The sequence below is a fragment of the Scomber japonicus genome, chromosome 19 (genome assembly GCF_027409825.1).
Source record: "Scomber japonicus isolate fScoJap1 chromosome 19, fScoJap1.pri, whole genome shotgun sequence".
Taxonomy (NCBI): domain Eukaryota; kingdom Metazoa; phylum Chordata; class Actinopteri; order Scombriformes; family Scombridae; genus Scomber; species Scomber japonicus.
Genome location: NC_070596.1, coordinates 23,592,845 through 23,615,360, shown reverse-complemented (window position 1 = coordinate 23,615,360; position 22,516 = coordinate 23,592,845). Strand labels below are relative to the sequence as shown.

General features: G+C 40.9%; 1 protein-coding gene across 1 annotated transcript; it reads right to left on the bottom strand.

Annotated features, from left to right (window-relative positions):
• Positions 1 to 8,477: 8,477 nt before the first annotated feature.
• enc1 (ectodermal-neural cortex 1) lies at positions 8,478 to 21,874 on the bottom strand. Its single transcript, XM_053340436.1, has 3 exons — positions 21,711 to 21,874; positions 12,473 to 14,288; positions 8,478 to 8,985 (listed from the first exon to the last, which is right to left on the bottom strand). Exon 2 carries the CDS (start codon positions 14,280 to 14,282, stop codon positions 12,507 to 12,509), a length of 1,776 nt encoding a protein of 591 aa, XP_053196411.1. The 5' UTR covers positions 14,283 to 14,288; positions 21,711 to 21,874; the 3' UTR covers positions 8,478 to 8,985; positions 12,473 to 12,506.
• Positions 21,875 to 22,516: the final 642 nt, after the last annotated feature.

The window sequence follows — 22,516 nt, the reverse complement described above, 5'->3', positions numbered from 1 at the left end:
AGGCTCTTCTAATTGATGAAAGAGAGTGAGAAATGCAACGTCAAACCGCAGTCTGACTTCAAGTGCTTATAAAAATGCCTGAGAAATTGGAGTTCTGCTCACCCCTTCGCTCTCATTCATTAGCTGCGGCTAGGCTGCCTTACATCAGCACACATTCATTTATCAGCCTCCTTGTGAGCACGCCTCAGCAAACACAGGCTTTCCGTTCTTTCAGCTAAGTTTTTTTTTCTTTATTATCATTTTCTTGATTTTTTTTTTCTCAGCGCAGTTGTTTTGGTTTGCAGATTAAGGTCTTAGCCTGGAGTTGTTTGCACAGACATGCCTGTCAGAGTGAAAGCAGAGCTGACCTTTATCTGATAGGTAGTTTCAGGGGATCAGAAAGGGTCAGTCTGCTGAGCATGATGGTTAATAAAGAGTTAGAATCATCCCTCTCTCCTCAAAGATTCTCATTGCTTTCTGTGATGGGCAGCCCTGGTTTTTCAGTCCAGTCTTTATGTTCATTAGGAAAATTAAGGATCAGCACGTGCTCTTTTGAAGGAATCTGAAAACATATATGTCTTGTCAGAATGATATAGGTCATCACTGACATACTATCACACTAGTTCCCTCTGTTGTCTCTTTGAAAAGGGCAGCTGAGGAGGAATGAAAGAAGATAGCAGTTGCATACCTACGCCTGCCACCTCTCTTGTGAATTCCCTTCCTTAATTAGAAGGCTGAAGTTAATTGATTGTTTTGGCTTCCCGTTCACGTCAAGAGAGAATGATGTTTACCACTCAACAGACTTTACCCGAGCTATGCAGCTTTAAAGTGAAGAGCGTTTACCCCATCAACCCACCTAAACCGCCAAGCCCTCCTCCGCCTCCCCCTTTTCCTTCCCCAACCTTAAACCACACCCGAGCGAAAATCCATATAACAGCAGAAATTGCAGGGCAAATGCCTTTGAGCCATGCTGATTAAAAGACCCAACAACCCCATTTCAAAGATTACATAAACAAGGTTATGAGCACACTGCTTGCAGTGACTCAGCCCACACTGTTATTACATCTACCTTATGAAGGAGTGTGGCGTTTCATCTTTCCTGCGGTTTTCAGCAATGAGATAAGCTTGAGATGACTGAGGTAAGCTAAGTGGCCTTAAAAGCATCCCTAAGCGGTTAATAAGTATGTACTAATGACCCCCAAACACGTCTTATCAACATGAAAAAGGCTGATAAAGCTGTAGCCTAATGTAAGGATGAAGTTGTGCTTTGATTCAGGCAACAGAGAGGCTCATAAATCTGCAGCTGTCAGAAAAAATGAGAGCAGTTTTTCAGAGCAGTTGCAACATGCAGGTATTGAGCCAGCGGTTTAACAACACATATCAGTCTTCTTATCCCTGCTGTTGACCAAGCATAACTTCATCTCTCAGTCACCACCCTTTCTGAAACAATTAGATTCTATTTTAGGGACCTCTGTCTTCACCGTCCATGTCGTCTAAATTCTGTGTTTGTGTCACGTACAGTCTGTGGCTTTGAAGCAGCATGACATGTCTGGGATCCAGCTGAGGAGGATTAAGATGGATCATGATTCTTGTTTCCAGAGATAAGGTGCTTCAGTTCCCGGACTCTGATAAGCAAAAGAATGGTGGTACCATCTCCTCTGTGTTTTTGCCCTTCCTGGTTCCTTCCTGTTGTACCTGCATGTCAACACAAACAATTAAGGAAAGATATCATTTGTTATCATATCATTTATCATCCTGAGGAGTTAGAGGAATAATTTGACATTCTGTGGGAAATATACTGTTCACTTTCTTGCCGACCTTGTTTCCTAGCAATTGCATTTGTATAGTACTATATATAAAACAAAGGTAGGGAGGTAGTTGGATGAGGGTATACAAAGTGCAAGATTTTTACTTTTGAGCTGGTTTGAGGCCCAGAATTGCTACTTACAGTTGACACCATCTTTTCCTTTGAGGCTATTACCTTCCAAATAAGTGCGGGGTGTTTCCATTCACAGTCTGAAAACACGCCTGTTACCTCAGACCAAAAGGAAATGCTAGCTTACTGGGAACTCTGAAAGGTTCACATTTGGTATAAAGTTAGCTATTTTAGGTTACATTTTGCTAACAGGACAGGTATCATTATCAAGGAACATTAAACTTACTGAAATATTGTGACAATAATCAACGCCCACACTGCAGACATCAAAGCTACTATAATTCTTCAAATCTTATTAACGGAGCAATCATTTCCAAAATTACCACCAGCACTCATTAGAGATTCTGAATCTGGCATTTGAGACTATAATGACTTGTTGAAAAAAATGACTTTATTTATATTTAGTATTTCTAGAAAGAAGTTGATGCTTTTTGAATGGGAGTCAAATGCACAATTGGAAGTGACCATTTCACTGATATGTTCAGTATCAACATGTTGCACCTTACAAGATACTGTATGTTATTTAGCATTTTCTCATTATTGTAATTTCCGAAATCACTGCACACCCTCATAATAGTTGGACCGACCAAAACGTTGTGATTTAATGAATATTCCAGCAGTAAGCAAGACAGTTTCTCTCATTGTTCTCATTATGTCAATAAAAGATAACTCATTATTTCAATAAATATATAAATATTTGTATAAAAAACTTGCAGAGAGTTAAATAAGATCAATACTACTCTCGTGTCGGTATGGTACGGGTATTGCCAGCAGGTGGTTAGCTTAATTTAGCACAAAGAATGAAAACAGCTACCCCAGGTCTGTAAAAAGGTAACAAAATCCACACAGCAGCTTACTAATTAACACATTTTGTGGTTTCAAGCTTCTAATCTAACTCGAGGTGAAAAAGTTAATGAATGCATTCCCCAAAATGTCAAAGTGGTTGGTTGAGTTTAAGTTTGTTGCGTTTAAAAGTCTTTGGAGTTCATCACAAAGCAGTCGAGAGGCAGGCAGTCAAGGTCAGTCACGTCTTTGTTGCTCCCCTGTGCTCGATTAATTACAGCGCTTTTCTGCAAAAGTCCTCGTCTGATTGAAAATCACTTCAGGTGATGTTCAAGCACTAAATTACCTTGTGGCTGCAAAGTAACCCAATCAGCAGGGTATCTTTCCTGTGATAGCAACGCATTTTAAGGACTAGGTCAGCGAGATTATACAGGCAGGAGGTAAAGTAATGACACAACTGAGAGGAAAAGGCTCAGGCTAAAATGAAAGGAGAAAGAAGAGAGGAGCCATTGTGCATCTGAGCAGACCTCCGTAGACTTAATTACCTCTCATCCATTTTCATTCAGCTCATTGCATGATAACACTGGGGGATGAGGACACGCTGCTGAGAATAAACACAGGAGTAATGAAGATGTGTTACTCATGAACTAAATGAATCAGGAGAAGAAAAAAAAACAATTAAAAACAGCGAGAGACAAAACAGAAATGTGACCAACTGGAAACAAACATTTCCAGTCAACATCTGCAGTCTGGCTTTTGAAAAGACAGTGAAGTTTCTTTAAAATAGGCAAGAAGAGCAAGTAAAACAACATTAAGATTAACTCTAGTTTTTAATACAATTACCAAACACTTTAATACTGCCATTATATTGCGTACTGAATTCTAGGAAGAAAAGGTGCAACAGTTATGAAATAGTATAAGAAACTGATAGGAAATTTCAGCTCTGAAAGTTTTAAAAGGTCTTCGCTTTAAGTTCCATTTCAGGACAGCTAACAGTGACACACTGGCCCCTGACACAGTCCCCTTGCCTGAGGCGGATTGGTCTTCAGCTGCCTGCTTGAATGCTGATGTAACTCAGAGGTCATAGCGAGCACAGCCCAGTGGATGGCTCTCTCATTTTGAAAACATCCCTGACATGATCACAGTGTCTGTGTCAGTGTGTGTGTGTGTGTGTGTGTGGTGTCTGGAATGGTTTAAAGCAGCTCCACCCTGGTATGAATATATTTTTTGTGTTGGGGTGAAAACACAGAAGCTCACCAGGCGTCTCCAGCTTTGTATCCACCTACCTGCACATCCACGCAGCTGACAAAATCTTACAAAATCCTCAGAGAAAGGGCTGGATTTTGGATCTGTATGAGCTTTTTTTTTAAAAATGCAATCTAAAAACAATATATTTCATGAAAATATATTTTCATCAGGAGCACAAGTAGCCAAGTAACTACCTATGGAGCACACATTTAAACCTTGATGTTGCCGAATTTAATGAATGCTATGTACTTAAGGACCAGTGGTTGAAATATGCAACCTCACCTTTAGATGCCATTAAAAAACTTACACAATGGTCCATTAATATAATTACATTTATTATTTTTCTTAATGTCAAAAAATCCCATGAAAATCCCATTTACAAGAGTAAAAACTGATCTAGTGACAGGTATTGTCTGTGCAACCAAAAGCCTGATATATAGCCTATTATTACTCTCTGCTCTAGAGCTCCATTGTCTTATAACACAATTTTTAAAAAACCCCATAAATGAGCCACATCATTACCATCAATGTGGGAACTGAAAATCTCAAATGTATATTAATCTGTCACCTGAACTAGTTCTCATCAAATGCATTATTTACTTACTTTTTATTAAATATCTGAATAACTGTTGCTAAAAACTACGGCACCCAGCTGTTTTAGGAAATTACAGAGGCTTTTTAAAAAAAAGTTAGAGCATATATTTGTTAAGTTGTTCAGTTTTTAAAGATTTACGTTCTCAGTAGGAACTACGGCTGAGTTGAACAGGCCAGATGGGAAAGTCATAAAGTATTGAGAGACAGACTAACACATTCGTTTTGGTCTTCTCGTGGGATTTGTTGACAATAAGAAAAACATAGAATAACTCCATTTGATGAAGTTTTACAATAAGCTTCAAAATTATATTCATCAAAACAATGAGTAGTTTATTATTTTTTAATTCAGTAATATACAAAGCAAATAGTGCTTGGATTACCATTTCTATTTAGACATGATAAACAGCCCTGATTAGACTGATCTGTCACTGATTTGGTGTAGTGTAAGAATGTGTGCAACTAATATGCATTTTAAAATATTACTAGATAACATCTCTCTCTGTGTGTGTGTGTGTGTGTGTGTGTGTGTGCATGTGTGTGTGTGTGTCTGTGTGTATGCATGCGTGGCTGATTGAGTCGTAGCTAATGCCTGTGTTGCCAGGCGACAGTGACATGTAGGTACATTGTTTTTATCATACTTGGCCACACATACAGACTGCCCACACAAAATACTAGACTTTAGTCTTTTCAGCCAAGCTCTACATAAGCTAACGGCACCCAAAGGATTCACAGTGTTGAAGGGTTGAGCCATCAGCGCTATGTTCTAGGGGGAGCGGGGGATAAGACCTACTTCCTGGCGGACAGGAAATTCAACTTCCTGTCTTGATTAATGGGGGGATTGTTGGATCACACAGGGGCACTGAGGGGCCTCCCGCACACAGAGTTCCCACATTTCACCTTGAAAGTCAACCCTTTTTTTCCCCTGCTGGTTCTCAGTCATGGAGGGCTTGAGAAAAATTTATCTTGTGACTGAGTTATCTTGAAGTGATGAGAGATAAGATATATTTTTTTAATAGCTTCTTAGCACATGGTGTGACAGTCAACAGATTGCTAGTTTATTTCTCAGGCTCCCCTTTCCCCCAGTGCATGGGTGTATTTTGTTTGTGAACGCATGAGGGTCAAGATCCAGTAAAACTGGTGTTTCTCAACCTCACGTCACCGAGCAGGAGTCGTGTCAGGGCAAAGAATGTAAACACTGAGCAGAACTGGACTCCTCAGAGCTGGAGGAATGCAGCAGTGAAAGGCAGTGTGCTCTGTAGTCACTCACTATTGGGACGTTAGACTAGAACAAGAGAACATCAAAAGCAGGAGGGCTCCACAACTGGCTTTCCAACACATTTCACTGATGAAAAGTGTGAGGGGGCGTAGGAAGTGAGAGGGGAGTCAGGGAGGGAGGGAGGAGAGAGAGAGAGAAGTGCTTTTTAAGATTTCATGTTCTCCTCCAGCCCCCACAGTTTGCAGATAAAGGTTGCCGTTGCCAAGGTGACTTGACAGAGAAAGGGAAAGTATCTGGCTGTGTTTTGCCTGTTCTTGTGCAGGGAGCTTAGAAGCCAGAGGCATAGATAAGATGATTTCAGTCCCTCCTCCACAGAACAAAAGCTGTACGCATGATATACTGCCTTAAATACCTCAAGACACCTTGGCTGTTGTATTCACTCCAAATCTGCCTAAATATGTGAAACATGCAGTAATGAGAAAGCTCTCTACGCTGTGCTGGAGCCGCTTTCCCCTGTCTAAATTTGCACTAGTACATTAATGCATGTAGACAGACAAATTATCTCCACAACTGGATTAACCAGTGATGCAAAAACTGAAGACAAAGAGACAGTGCTTTACAGTCAAGAGGAAAAAACTCTTATGTTTATTAGCCATGAATTTCACATTGTGAAAAAATCACATGTACAAAATAATGTCATAAAAATAGAAATTAAACTCTTACATGACAACAACAACGAAACAAAAAAAAATGAAACTGATGCACGCTGACAGTGTTTTCTGTCTAATTTACATCATCATGTGAAGCAAGATGCTGTGCAGCTGGATTTTCAGATAAAACAGAGGGCAAGAGCAGACATGGGAAATGCCACTCGGCAATTAGGTACAAATTGAAGGGGCATTCATTACTTGCCGTTGCTGGGGAAACTTGAGTTCTATGGGAAAGAAACGCTCTCATGTGATTGGCGGGGCTTTGTATTCAGTGGTTGGAGGAGGTCAACATTATGGAGCCACAAGGGTCTCCATAAAAAAGTCTTAAAATTTGCCAATAAAATGGATGGACTTATGGTTGGCTTAAGGAGCTGAGCATGAATATACAGGGCTGCTTACCAATTGATTTGATTTGATCGATGAATCCACAAGGACATTTTAAAAAATATATACACATTCCACCACAACTTTACATTGAAATTCAATGATTGCATTAATATTTAACTGTAAAAAGTTGATGTTCAGGTACAGACAGACATACAGACAGAAACACTGATTAAAGTTACCAAGTTTCATATGCAAGTGTTGAAGACATTCTCTCTTTTTTGGTCTTTAGGAACTTGCAATGTTTTTTCTTCTCTCTCTTTTTTTAAAATGTGCATCATTGACACTATGGTGAAAAGCACTGCGGTGTCTGCCCTTATCAATGCACAGCTTACTGGGTTCAACTCTTTCTTGACCTAATGGTGAAGATTGTGGGTTAACACCCTGAGGAGCCAAGTTAGCACACATGACAGTCCTCCAGCTGTCCCAAGGACAGCTGCAAAGACTGTCGCATTCTTAACCATGTCAGGGTTGTACTCTGTGACGTCCCTGATCATTACTGGGTCACATAATGCGCCATTTTCCCCCAGCAGCCTTATCTGTTTTGTGGTTTATTGTTTTGTTGGTACAGTTTGGGCCTAAAGGGCTGATTTAAGGCAGGTTTGGACCCACATTGGAGCTTAAAGAGAATCTAATAGAAGTAAAACGAATACTTCTTTCTTTCAACTTCATTCAGTCCTATTTGGGCAGCGACCCTGTGGCCCTAACTGCTTCACACCATCAGTAATCTGAGCCATTCTTCCTCTTCCAACCACACTCTGACATAACTGAAAACCCCAGGAGAGGTGTACCTCTGTCTCGTTTAAAAGAACAAGTTCCTCCTCATTAAGACTGAACTGTGCAAAATGCAGCCCAACTGAGATCAAATGAAATTACAACACCTGGCCATGCATGACATACCCCAAACATACATTCACAAATGAACGCAGGCAGAGAAGAAATAAATAGGATTAAACATATTATCATTGTCATATAAATTAAGACTAAGGAAGTACATTGCAGCAAGTTTAAAAAGAAACTGATTAATTCTCAGTTTAGGTTAAGGTGACAAGATTTCTGTGACCACAGAGAAGAGTTCATGCCTGTTTTACTGAATCACTATGAGTGGACATGCTCTAAAAAAAGGTTCAGCTATGACTCAGCAAGCGAGTCGCTGCTTTTTTATCAGAATAACAGAAGCACAGCCGGTCTTTTACAGCATTTAGTGTACAGCTGAATGTGTTCTTTCCGAATCCAAACACTCTATACCGCCCCTGTGTGCAGTGTTAGTTAACCTGCACTCAGCGGGTGTTAATGCAAAGCTGAAAAACAGAAAACAAGGTTGTGACCTCAGAGGGACCTCGACAGCCCGGCTATGCACAAGATGTCCTCCATCCTTCTCAAACCTCAGCTGGTGCTGGTCATCAACACCTCGTGGCATGCAGTGACAGCAAACTGCCAAAGCCTTCATAAGAGGAACACTCAAAAGTTTTGTTTCGGTGTCAGAGCTGTTAGAAGCATGTCTTTGACAGAAGAACAAAAAGACACAAGGGGTCAAACAAAAGAGCTTATTAGAGGATAGAAGGGGGTAATTTGCTCCTTCATTGTGCCATTTATACATCAGCTGCATTCAGTCAAACTGAGTTGCTTTCTGTTCTTTAGCACACCAATCATTGCAACCCCCCTCCTCAATATAAATAGTACAACTATCATGCTATACGTTGCAGTCTCTATGAAGAGAGTATTTTTTTTTTCTTCTTTTTACTCAGAGAAAAAAAACATCAATACAGATCCTCACAAGCCTGTCATGAATAAATGGGGAAAATGCAGGTTTTGGTGGTTTGCAGTCATCATATGGCAGCATGAAAGCACAAGCCTGATACACCAATTGTACACAAGGTCAGAGTGTGTGCCTCATTTGTCAAGCAGCAGTTTGTTTGGTTTGTTTGCGCGAGCTACTGTGCTTCCTTCTCGGGGACGAGAGATGACATCATTCCAGAAAATGTCCAGCTGCATGTGTTTCTGTGTTTCGGCATCTTTGCGACATCAAAATGAATGCGGGTGTCTGTACATCACTGCTTAGTGTCTCTTTTAGAGGAAGAGGGTGAGGGCTTCTTCACAGTTGGAGTCCAGTAGATGATGCAAAACAGGGAAATCTGAGGAAAAGAAAAGAATGACTCATTAAACAGGCTAATTAGATGTATGCTGAAAAACAAACAGCCCTCAACAGTGTAAAGGTGACTTTTTAATTACTCTGAGCACAAAAGAAGTCTAAAAACAGAGATTAAGGCACATCTAGGATCACCCCAAAACCTTCTTGAAATGTTAATTCGTGCAGTGTTTATCTCTCTTTAACTAGAGAGGGATGTAAATGGGTGGGGGAAATAAATGCAGCACCTGCACAATGTAATGCAATAGCTCTGTGTCTCTATGAGTGCTGTTGACTCAACTCTATCGTGATTTGTTTGTAGTGATGCTGTATTGAAGTGCATTTTATTCACTCCCTGTGATGTAATACAACACTAACACAAACTGCAGCCCGAATCAACACAGCTCTCACACAATCTGAACAAAAATGTAATACCATAGGCCTAACAAAGGTAGTATTTTACCGCAGAGCTATTATATTGTTTTTATATTATGCAGGTATTGTTGATGTGCGCACCCTGTACCTCCTGCTAGACTAATAGATTTTGTAAATCCACCTACTCTATTTCCTCAGTGCAGCCTGGCCTCCGTCCAGCTTCATATCTCCCCCTCAGCCTACTACACTTTTCCCATCAGAGTGCGTTTTACTCTCAGAATTTCATTTCTTTGACCTTTCCATTTTTAAAGCTTTTACTTAATGTACTTATCTTTATACCACAGATGGTTACAGGCTTGGCAGCCCTCTATGTGTCTAATGTGCAATGCAATATCCATTTTAGACATTCTCAGCTATCTCTGGTTGGAGGTCGGTGTTGTTGCCGGAGGATATACATGTGATGAGTGAACCACTTTCTAGCCAGCTGACATTTGAGAGAAATGTCTTGTTGCTGATGAAGCCTGGATCTGCTGCGGAGGTTTCAATGATGATCTCTTTACTTGAAATCCAGGTGCTAACTAGTTAAGCACCTGAATCCAGTTTTAATCATGTAAGCATTTAGAGAATTCACTTTCTTGCAGGGTAATATTGGAAGATAGCTATAGCCTGGATGCGGTTAGCTTAGCTTAGTTTAGCATTATGATTCAAATCAGGGGTTATCAGCTCTGAAGTTAGCAAAATCAACATACCAACACCTCTAAACTTAACAAACTAAGTTGTGGTTTTAACTGCAGTTATCTGATGGACTATTGCTTGGCTGGGAGCAGTGGCTTCCTGCATTCTAAGCTAAGCTAATCAGCTGGTGGCTGGTCATAATAGTCATATTGATCTACTCATCTAACCCTCAGCAAGAAAATAAGACCCAAAATGTCTAACCATTCCTTTAGCACTGTGTATGTCCCATATATCATTCATCGTTTTAATTGGAAACCATTTAAACAGCAAATGGGAATATATCAGTGTTGGTAGGAGACATTACTTTTTCTTGGTCTAACAGCTGTGTTTTAGTTACATTCATTAGACTGCTCTAGCTAGGTGAATTAATTAATTATTTGGTTGGTCTTCTAATACATGCCCATTGCTCATTATAGTTTTTTGTACCTTTTTATGTCTAAATATCTATCATCCTGAACATAGGGCTATATGCCACCATCAAAGATTTTGTCAGTACTATTCATCCTTACTAAAAGCTCTGCAAGGAAGAGAAATCTACAAAGGAGGACTTTCAGACAAGTTAAAATTGTTCCCCTGGGAAAAACTGAGAGAAAACTTTTTTTCTCTCACAGCTACAATCTCCTTCTGTGAGGTCTAACATACTTCCTTCCTCTTTCATTCCTAAACAGTCAGCCCTCTTTTCCATTCCTCCACATTTTGTCCTTTCACCGCGTTCAGTGAGTGGACTGTCAGTTGCCATGACAGGCAGGCCCACAAAAAACAAATTCTGTATTAAATTAGTGGCGGGATTATATCCTTCACTGAGCGCAGTGTTGTACTGGCTTACAGACAGTTCAAACCTTCAGTCTAGTGTCTCGTTTTCAGAGATGAGTCACAGAAAAGAAAGGGAATAATAAGTCTTCAAAAATATTTCATCCTGTAGAAACGAGGAACATCACAGTATTGAAGCAGTGAGGCTACTCTAAGCTGCTTCCTGGCATTATTAAATGGGAGACTTCAGTGCTGGACAGCTGGGGAGTGACTCCACTTCTCTCCCTTGCTTTCTCAAAAGCTGAGGATTGGCAGCCATTTCAACAATACTTAAAAAAAACATGAGGAAGACTGCCTCCATGGGTATGTGTGGGGGGTCATCAGTGTAGGGTGTAGGGTTTGTGTGATGTGATGTGACCGTGCAGCCTGCAGTGTGCAGAAAGATCAGGTTTGCCAGCTGACTACCCATGTTCCACATATGTCTGGCCTGTTTATCATCAGCGCAAGGGAGCAGGGTTAGAATGAGGCCAGGAAGACAGAGACAGAGGCAGAAGAGACTGTCGAGTTCAACAGTAAATTTTCCGAGCGAGACCACTGCTATCAAGGATGATGTGTGTCTAACTGAGCAGAGGGGAGGGGGGTTGACACTTTCTAACCCTGCAACTCTCCCTCCTCACTTCCCCTCCTGCCACTTCTCTCAGTCACCTCTACATGTAACTGATGATGAATGGTTTCCGACACTGCGTGAGTTTGCCGGGTTTCTCCCTCTCACCCAGCGTAAAGACCATAACCTCATCAAAGGAAGGCGACTGAGAGGGGATTAGCCTCGCCAGGGTGTTGTTGCCTGCTGGTGTGTGGCTTGTCTAATTGGCAGACCCCCTTTTCCCTCTTAGAGAGATTTCCCCCACAGGAGCAATAAAAGTATCCTATTCTCTTTCAATTACCCTCTCTGTCCTTCGGCCCATCCCCACAGCCACATAACTCACTTAACTAACACACACAAGCCCCCATCAATCCCCCCAATGGTCCACCCTCCCTCCTCTAGATCTTTCGCCTCTTTTCAGCTGAGAAGAGTCCTTCCTGTCAGTATCTCTCTTACAATTAAAGTTGAAGGGACCCAACAATGAAAATAAAGCCTGAATAATATGTCAATAGCCCAATATTGATTGATCACATATTGTATATCAGTATTGTCTTTATATCAGCAGATATGCAAATATAAATTGCAGTATGTAAGCAGCCTTGAATTGAATTTTGAACCCATCCTTTAAGAATTTGTGCATTCATTTATAGTTATCAGATTTTATAACAATTTAACTAAATGTGATGTTTACTGTTCCAAATATGCTGTCCTTTTATTCACTATAACGGTTATTCTTTTGATAGTAGTTTGCTGTTCAACTTAAAAATGTGAGGATCGTTGCCAACACTCATTTTGTTTGTGTGGAGAGTTAATATCTAAAAAAGGAACATCAGCCAATATATTATGTTTTTCTACTTCCTGGTACATTAGTTTGGCTCTGATTCAATCTAATTCATTGAAAAAGTAACTGTGCTTTTATAAATAGTTAAATGAAAAGAAATAGGTGCAACAGTCAAATCACACAGACAAAGACATGAGGAGTTCAACTTACCTCATGAAAGGAGGGTGGGTAGAGGGTTTGGGGCTCAAGCAGGCAGATGTTTCCAGGTGCTGACGAAAGCAGTGGGAATGAGCGAGTATGGCACAGTAGTGATGCTGTTCCAGGCGTCCAGTGTGGGGTCATAGCAGTCCAGAGTTTTGCACCGCTGTGTGCCAAAGTAACCTCCCACCACATACAGTTTGTTCCCCGATGCCACTGCCTGGCAGCTCATCCGCTTGGCCGTCACATCGCCCACTTTAGTCCACTGGTAGTTCTCGCTGCTGAATTTATAAGCTGAGCATGCTGAGAATTCTGTATCCCCGCCCATGACAAAGATCTGGTTTCCAAGCACGGCAGCAGCTGTGTAGCGCCATGGCTGTGGGCAGGACGCAGGTACAGTCCATCGGTTCTCCTGCGGATCGTAGCATTGCACCTTGGGCAGCTTGTCGTGGGTGACGCTGGTTCCTCCGAAGGCGAAGAGCTTGAGCTTGACACTGACCACTGCTGCATTGCTCACACCCTCTCTCAGAGGAGCCACCATGGTCCACTTGTTGGCCACCGGATCAAACTGCTCTACCTGTTTGAGTGATACAGATGGAGAAGCAGGGAGGCAGCCAGTTGCTGCGGTGTGACCTCCTACCACATACAGGCAGTGTTTCAGCTCTGCAGAGCCATGACCAAACCTGGCAATTAGCATGGGCGCTGCTTTGGACCATTCCTCATGGACAGTATCATAGACCCATACATCTTTGGACACGCCATTCTCTGAGCCTCTCCCACCTGTGATGTACACCTTACAGCCAATGGCACAGGCGCTGAACTCCTTTCTTGGGCTGGGGATGTCCGCCTTTGGGATGATTTCTTTGGCCTTCTGGTCCACCAGGTACAACTTGTCACACATGAAAGTCTGCCCCCCCAGGAGAAAGAGAGCATGGCTGGTTTTTCTTGGTCGAGCACATGGGCTATTAACGACGCCGTCATTCTGCAGAATCTTCAGCTTACAGCGGATAGCCTCATCCACCAGCTCTTTGCTCTTGGCTTGGGCATTGATCAACTCTTCTGTCGAGACATTCTCCATTAGAAAGATGGCTGGCAGCAGGGCAAGACGGACCGTTCTCAGGAGCTCTGGGAGATGGCAGTGCCTCCTTTCCAGGTCATAGTTGATCCAGTTCAGGGCAGCTTCATAAACCAGTCTCTCATCTTCTGTCTCCAACTCCTCATGTGACAAAAGCTGCACAACCATATCTTTGGGCAGTTGGAGGAAGTCCTCCGTCTTGCAAATAGCAGGGAAGTTGCTGAGGCACATGCCCCAAGAGAGCTCTGACAGCTTGGTGCACTGGTGTGCATCAGACAGCAACAGCATGCCAAGGCAGTTAGTTGGGTGAAGGTTTCTCTCCAGGAATTCAGCACAGGCATCCCGGATGTCCTGGAACTCCAGCATGTCCCCAGCCTCCAGTAGTGACTCTGCGTTCTCCTCATTGATGACCACACGTGAGGAGTACGCATAATCCAGCAGGAGCTCTAAAACCTCCGGGTGGATGGAGTCACGAAAGTCGACCTCACTGGCCTGGCTCTCCCTCAGCCCACCGCTGAACATGGCCTCGAAGTAGCGGCTGCAGGCAGCCAACACGGCACGATGGCAGGGGAAGGAACGGCTGCCGGCATGGAGGAGGACATCTGTGAAAAGCCTTTGCTGCCGCAGTGAGTTGAGGTGCATGAGAACACTGTCGGCATACGAGGACTTGTGGAACAGGTAGATGTTCATCGAGCCAGTGCTGGCTCTGGATTTCCGGTTCTCATGGACGCACACGGACATTTTCATTGAATCCTGGGAAAGACAAGATAAGGAAAATGCTTTAAAACTTTAATGCTGCATCTGCATGTTTAAGGTCCATTATACAGAGTGCTACAGTTTTTTGCTGAAGGAAATTGTCAATACAAGTACAATACAATTTATTATGCACTCATAAAAATATGGATGGTTTATGCTCTCAGTCACCTTTTTATGCTCTTAAAGACCCAATTCTTGATGTATTTCAGTATTCAAGAGATTTACCGTCATCATAAAGCTGACACAGCCATCTGAAGAGGCTATGACTCAAATTAAAGGTTCAACTCTTGTATAGCTCTTTATATTTTTCTGATTATCTTCTAGTGCCTGGTACTGTACATGAAGACATTTTATATCAATATTTTTAACTTTGCAATAAGTTCATGTATAACACATTGACTATTGTTACCTTGTAGCCAAAAGTGGTATGTGATTACCGTAAATCAGACTAAATTGTTATTTTTCAGAGTAAACTGTGTTTTTCTGTAGTTATACTTTTTAGATCAAGTAGTAAATTGGGTCTAATTTGCCTTACTAAATTGCATTCTCAGCCATGAGTATTGCACAAGCATGTCAGCACTGAAATATTACATTGTTCAGCCATTATATGATGATGAATGATGCAAATTTTTGGAGAGAATATTGCAATCCTTCCCAAGAGATAGTGAGTGATTGCAAGTTGCAAAACAGCATAAGTCTGGGTATTATGAAGGTCAAGCAGATGACAATTGTCTGCTGCAGAGAGCACAAGGCTTTTCCACTATCAGCTGAGAGAAAGAAGAACTAATCCCCCCTCTTTTAGAGATACCATAATGTACAAGTCCCTTTGCAGTGCTGTTTAAGAAAAGAGGAAAGAAAGAGACAGCAGGACTTCTTTAAGCCTTGAAGAAATGCACAGAATTTACTCCCCCTCCCCCCTCCCCAGAAAGTCACAGCCCCCATCTTCACTGTCCTTGTCCTGTCCTCACTCAGAGCTGACTTTCGTTCCACCTAATTTCAAGACATGTCAAGTGCTTCCTGCACTCTATTTCCACCGAAGCAGAGTCCCTGTCTGACCTTGTAAATCCACATCTGACGGACTCTTCGACCAGATGTGTGCAGCCACGTTAAACCCTTAACGAGCTGCAAGGTTTCTAGGTATCCTAACAATTTACAGAGCGATAGCAGTTTGTTTAATATTAAGAGTAAACTGTAAAATCTCTCTTTTCAGTATCAAAGCAGACTCTGAGTGGCTGTAACATGTTTCCTCATTGACAGAGAACAGCTGCAGCTGGGGTCGGCTTGAATTCTGTTCTGTTGGGTATAACTGATTCCAACAATGACAAAAAGTTTTCAAAGCAAAAGAAATATGAAAACATCCATAAAGAAACACTATTCTACTCCTCCGCTGTCCATATGTTCAGTCAGTATGACGCAAACACAGCTATATAACCTTCAGTACTTCCTACAGAGACCTATACAGACTTTATCTATACTTTAATTTTGGAGTGACTATGACTACTTTTATAACTTTATGTTACTGCCAGGAAAGCTTGTCATGATTGTAATCGACTGTAACAAAATGAAGTCAACTGACCACAGCTGACATTTTTTTCCCCTGTCAGTGAGAAAATGTTTTACAAACCTACAGGCGGTGAGTGTTTGATACTCCTGAAAGATAGATTTTATGATGAGATCAAAAGTTCACAGGTGCCATAAATGATTCCTTTACAACTCCGATGACAGGGAGGACAGTTTAAAGGTCTGGCACATTACAGAGTTTTTGAGGTTTTTATATCGTGCTGTGACTTCACATTAGTCCATATGTTTTCAAATCTGAAAATTCAGTTTCAGTCAAATTTTGGCCACTCACATTTTTGCTGAAAACAGAACTGCATTGTCCTTTGTCATAAATTCCAGTTAAAGTAACTCCCCAAACCAGTTGCTATCAAGGTTTGCTGTTTTGATGCTGCGGTCCCTGAGGAAAACACAACCTACAGCATGTTTTGTGTTAGCATAATGTATTTAAACTACCTGCCATGCATTCCAGACTAAACCTTCAAAATTGGAGGCAAAACTGTTTTTGTGGAGGTAGATGAAAGGATCATAAACACTCGTTTATGTAAGCTACAGTAAATATGAAGTCAAAGCAGCTGGTTAGTGTTTAGCTTAGCACAAAGACTAGAAGCAGGGGGGAAACAGCTAGCTAGGCTTTCTCTAAAGACGACAAAATTCACCTAGCAACATCTCTAAAGCTCACTACATTTAATGACATGATATTTCTTCTTAGTTTAATCCATATAAAAATGACAAGACTCCAAGAAGTGATTAATCTCGGCTAAGAAATTATCCAACACAATATCCCAAAACATTTTGAGACATTTTGAGTTTTTTTTTTTTATTTATTAAGCAAACAAGTTATAATGTGTTCATTAATGAGCTTTAGAGTTGCTGGAAGCGATAAGATACGGTATTACGTGAGGGTTACGTGTCTGTCTTTCTTGGCTAGGCGCAGTCACCTTCTGAACTCTTGTTTTCAACATAAGGTAATTTTTTGGAACGGATTAAACAAACAAGATATAACATGTTGATTAGTGAGCTTTAGAGGTTCTGGTGGGAAGATTGTGTTACCTTTGGACGCAGCCTGGCTAGTTGTTTCCCCCTTTATGCAATCTGGGATAAGCTAATCACCTCCAGGCTTTAGCTTTTTTTTATTTACTGTGCAGATATGAATTACTTAACAAACATCTGGTATAATTACAATAAAACAAAATGATTCATAGATATGACATGCTTGAATGCATCTAAAGAATTAACAGCTGGTGAAACATTTTAAAAAGGGAATAAAATATATGTAAATGTTTCATTGAGGAAAGTTTCACAGTTTACAGCTTCACAGATACCCAAGCCTTGATATGAGCAATCCATAGTCCATTTGAAAGTGTTCTCCCTTTTTTTAATATGTCATTTTCCAAGTAATATTTCAGAATAATGAGAGGAAGAATGTTATTTATCTTAACTTGATGAAATAGGAAACTAGCTGCAACCTTGGTTCAATGGGATTTATTGCCTTCCAGCAATGACAAAACTGGCAACCCGTCAACTTCTGGCCTCTGGCTCAGCTATAATGAGAATATCCGAGCCTGCGTCCTCACCTGCATGTCGCCTCCCGACACACTCAGTACTTGTACTACAGCTCATGTTTTCTAATTGGAGAATGTAAGTGGCTTGATTTGAATAAGTGGCCCTAATAAATCAGGCACTAAATTGGAGCGGTTTTGCATATGCTAATGATTAAGCACGTCTTTTGATAAATGTAACTTTCAACTGTCTAGATCTGAGACGCAGTTGCTGACATGAAGATGAAGATAAATAACTCAATTAGTCCAGTAAAGGTATTATGTGACTTTGCTGGAACATGATATGAAATCAACCATAATGATTATTTTAAATTATACGGTCAACTCTGGATCTCTAATGGCAGTCACCTGAAATCACGATAAGAGGTAAATGTCACTGCTGCAGCTGTTGTGCTAAATAATCTGTTGTTTTAGTGTCACTGTTCTCATCCAAAAGTATAATAATTTTCTCTCTGAAATGACTCCAATAGATATTATCTCATCTTGATAATGACAGGGGATGACACGGTCTTGTTCTCAGAAATGCCAATATCATTTGGTCCAAATACATGAGTCAGGTGGTCAGTGAGTCATAACTAAACATGCTCTTGAAGAAAAATTACATGCTACAACTACAATGAATATTACAGTTTGCACATTACTCTTTTATAATCTCACCGACCAGTGCATAAAATTTAGTGCCACCTAGCAGCGAGGTTGCACATTGCCAACCCAAGTAAATATGCCTCCCTTCAAGGCATGTGGGAGAACCTCCAGTGACTGCAAAACGCTCAAAAAATACTTTATATTCCTACGTAGATATAAACAGCTCATTCTAAGGTAGCAAAAACACAGGTCTTATTTTCATGTGATTATACACTAATTAAAACATACTTATGAATATTCCATTTCTGCCAGGACCGTTCCGCTAAATGCCACTAAATCTTACATACTGGTCCTTTAAATTACACACAGCGCCTTACAATTACTGGAGGTAATTTGCATGTACAGCCCAAGTTTTGCATTTCACACAATAAATAATGGACAAGTTTTCCAATGGTTCCGGTGGAGTCATACATACAGTGAGTGCAGCAGTAAACCTGATCCTTATGCCATTTGCATATTAAAGGATAAAGCCAGGATTACCAAACAGGCCTGCAGGTCCTGGAAACCCTGTGTTTATACATTTGTAATTGGAATGGAAATTTGGCCCTGTGTGACAAATTAGCTTGTCCTTAACATTTTGTCCAATGAGGATGCTTTATCACTGTTTGCCGAACATACAGAATCTCATAAGAACTTAAAATGGTTTCAGTAATGTATTTCAGTTCTCCTTGATAACAAGAGGAGTTTAGCCAAGCCTGTAAAATGTGCACATTCCTCTAAATCTTCCTATTAATCCAACACGTGTAAACACAGATTATTGGGGAAATCCAATTACTGCAAACCATATAACCATTTCAATCGCATTATTAATTAAATCTAGTGGTTCATGTTAAACATCCTGAGTTTCCTAGCAATTGTCGGGCTTAAATGTTAAATTTTGGGTTGTTTTTTTTAATCACTTTTTTCTTAACGAGAGAATAAACACATATTGTAACATCTCAGCTGAAGTAACAATTAAACATACCACCACACAGCAGTGCCCCCACCCCCCACCCCCCCCCCCAGTCTGGTCTTTCCCCACAAAAAAACCCTTCCCCCAGGACTCGTGGAACACTTAACATCAAGGATGACCACAGTGAACGTGGATCAAACACATAGAAAAGGGTAAAAGATCATGAGGTACAAGAAACACAACAGACCTTTCAATGCTTTGCTGAGGCTGAGAGCCACATATTCACATTGACCTCTTTTGCCCCATACAAGCAGTTGATAACTCCATTTAAATGACATTTAGACAAATTAGAACCCACCTGATTGTCAAAGTGTGTTGGTTGTTATTAGCTGTTAGGCCTGAAAGCACGATATGCTTCTGATATTTAGGAACTCTGTGTCTGAAATAAGCACCGTCAATTTGGAGGCAACACCCTGCCAGAATTGGGCAACAGGAGGGGAGTCAGGTAAATCCTTTGCACAGGATTATAACGAATCTGCTGATGGTCGGGATTGTGAGAGGCTGGATTAACATTAGCCAATTAGCCCAGTCGTGCGCCAATCCTGGGACATGCCCTCTCCATATTCAGTCTAATGGGAGAGTTTTATAGGAGGCTTCATTAAATATTGGTATGAGGTGGATACCATATCTCTAGATCCTCTTTTGTAACAATCAACTCATAAAATGGGCGCTGCCAATTTGAGTGCTTCCCTAAGATGTAAATAATATAAAAGCAGGTTGAAGCTGGCCTTAATGTCCTCAAAGGAGGATAATCTGCCTGTATCGTAGATATCATCCAGGCAGGCTTCAATGTTTTTATGGTTCAAAACTTTCTATACTCGAAAGCATGCTGACATTTAAAACGGTTATTTTTGGATAATCAAGGAAAATTAGGGTACATTTCACAACTTTGGCACAAGTCACTGGTTGCAAGCTGGGTTTTTTATTTATTTCTTTCTGTTCTAACTGAGAACAAACAAGCTGCTTTTCTTCAGCTACATCCTCATTACAAAACTGTAATCTGGACAAAGGAAAGGGGTTTTTTTCAGATGCAGCTATCGCAAAGAGGAAAAGAAACATCATCAACTGACAATTTTTGCATATCATTTACATTATCACATAGGTAGAAATACAGTGGCAGTGGTTGTAATGCCCTCTTTCATGACTGTGGTGCTCTTTTCTTTTTAATCTTGTGTTTCCTTGTTTTTCTCTCAGAGAACATTAATACATTACAAGTATTCTTTGTTGCCTTTGCCTTCAACTGGTGCTTAGTGGTCAAGATAGTTAAGTGTTATAGTCAAAAGAGTTGTTAGTTTAATATGGGACTGTTTATATAGCACAATGAAGATTATTTGCATATTCATCAACCGTGCTGGTATTAAGTCTTGGTGGAGATATAAAATGAAAAAGAGACAAACAAAACTGTAAAAGTCTCTTACTGCAGCATAAAGCAATTAGAGCAGGAACAATTTTTCTCTGGATCAATTTAGAAAAAAAATATTTAAAAGGAAAAAATAGTGGAAAAATGCAACAAATTATCTGTTCAAGCTTCCCTGATGTGAGGATTTGCTACTTTTCTTTCTCACATATAATAAAGCAAATACCTTCGATTTTCAACTGTTGGTCAGACAAAACAAGAAATTTGAAGACGTCACTAAAGGTAAATAATCTTTAGTTCCAGCATTAAAACCAACCACTGTTATTTCAAATTATCAGCAATCAGTGCTCACAATATTATGACTTGTCATTGGTCTCTGATCAATCTCACATGCTATTTTATACTACAGTCACAATGTCGATAAATTACAAAACAACGTGCCATGAGATGCCAATGTGTGTGTGTGTGTTTGTGTGTGTGTGTGTGTGTGGTTGTCTGGACGTCTGCGAGAGTTGCCATCCTCATCCACTCACATAAAACAGATCCACAGACTCATACCGGAAAGCACATACATGCCACACTCAGAAAGGACACAATAAAAAAGGCACGCAGCCCCTGGACTGTATCTGAGGCCTGGCTGGATGCAGTATGTTTAAAATCATTGCCAGGTGTTCACAATCATCCGTGTACTCAGGAAGAGGGATGGGAGGGAGAGACTTCAAAAGTAAACACTGGGCTTATGTGGGCCAACTCTATACATCTGCCACTTGTGGGGGGAAAAAATGAAACAAGATGCAAAACAAGAAGACAAAGCAGCAGCTATTGATCTGCATGCCTGCATCAATCTTCATCTGAATCTAGCAGAATCAAATTTATAGTCTCAAACCAGCTGTCCTCACATGTGAGCGAGCTTAACTGTGTTTAAAATAAAGCCCTACTACTAAAAAGATATTTCTTACCAATAGATATGAATAAGGAGAGCCTGTCACACCTGATTTCACCTTATGCAGAACATCTTGAGCATGCATGAGAATGCATTAAAAAGACGCTGAAAAGAGCACAAAGGGACTGAGGGGAGCTGCTCTGAGGCATATTTCAAGATAATAAAAAAAAAACCTGTAGATAATGTAATTTTGGTTAAATGATGGCAATAACATAATACTGGCATGAGCAATGGATTTCAACATTAATCTTTTGTCCGGGCTGCTCTCTGATGCGCTTTCTCTGCTACAGCCCGGAGTTTTCCATCATCAGGTGATCAGAAAGGGATGCAGCAGTTGTTACAATATAAAAAATCTCTTAATAAGCCGTAAATGACTAGTGGTGTGATTTTTTGTCATGTTTACCTCTTTGGGTGAAAGCAGGAGTTCAATCGTGTCCGCTGTATCCCTCGAACATGCCACTTGTGAAAGAGCCACGATGCAAGCCTTGCGCTCGGGGAGTGTGACAACTCTCCTTGGTTATTTCCGAAATGCTGGTGGATAATCGGTCACAGCGAGCCTGTTTTTCCTCTGATAACGCACTACACTGTCTTCTCTGCAAATTCCGGGTGTTATACGTGTACGCATTTATCACAAAATAGACTGGCTTTAATGCAACAATGAAAAAAGGATGAGACAAGATGGTTTGGAGGCGTTCCTCTTTAGCGTCTGCTGTTGCTGCTGCTCAGCTCCTGTGTGACGGTCCTATACTTGCGCTCCCAGTCCTCTCTTCACTGGAATCAATGGGTGTGTTTACAGTGGGAAAGGGGGAGGACCGTCACCTCGTGCTGGAAATGAAATGAAAGAGAGAGAGAAATAGAGGAGGTGGGGGTAGTATGCAAAATCAAAATGTGTAGGAGTTCTCCCAAGGCAGAACCCCCCCCCCCCCCCCCTAACCCACAGATACACGCACATTTAGTTTATATTGTTTGGTTTTAAGTAGGGTTTTTTAATGAATTTTCCTGCTGTGTATTCAGGGAACCACTGCACTGATGGTGTGAAGAAGCCAATTCTTTATTATGCAGTGGTGGAAAGTTCAAGCACTTTATTTAAGTACAGGTTTGTGATACTTTACTATTTTTCCATTTTAAACTTCTATTCCTCTGCATTCACTTGACAGCAACTGATAGCATAGACTACTATTTTTTCAGCAGTGATGGAAGTAGTCAGAT

Bases quoted from the DNA above. Each gene is read 5' to 3' on its own strand.
- enc1 (XM_053340436.1), bottom strand. From the start codon at position 14,282: ATGAAAATGTCCGTGTGCGTCCATGAGAACCGGAAATCCAGAGCCAGC.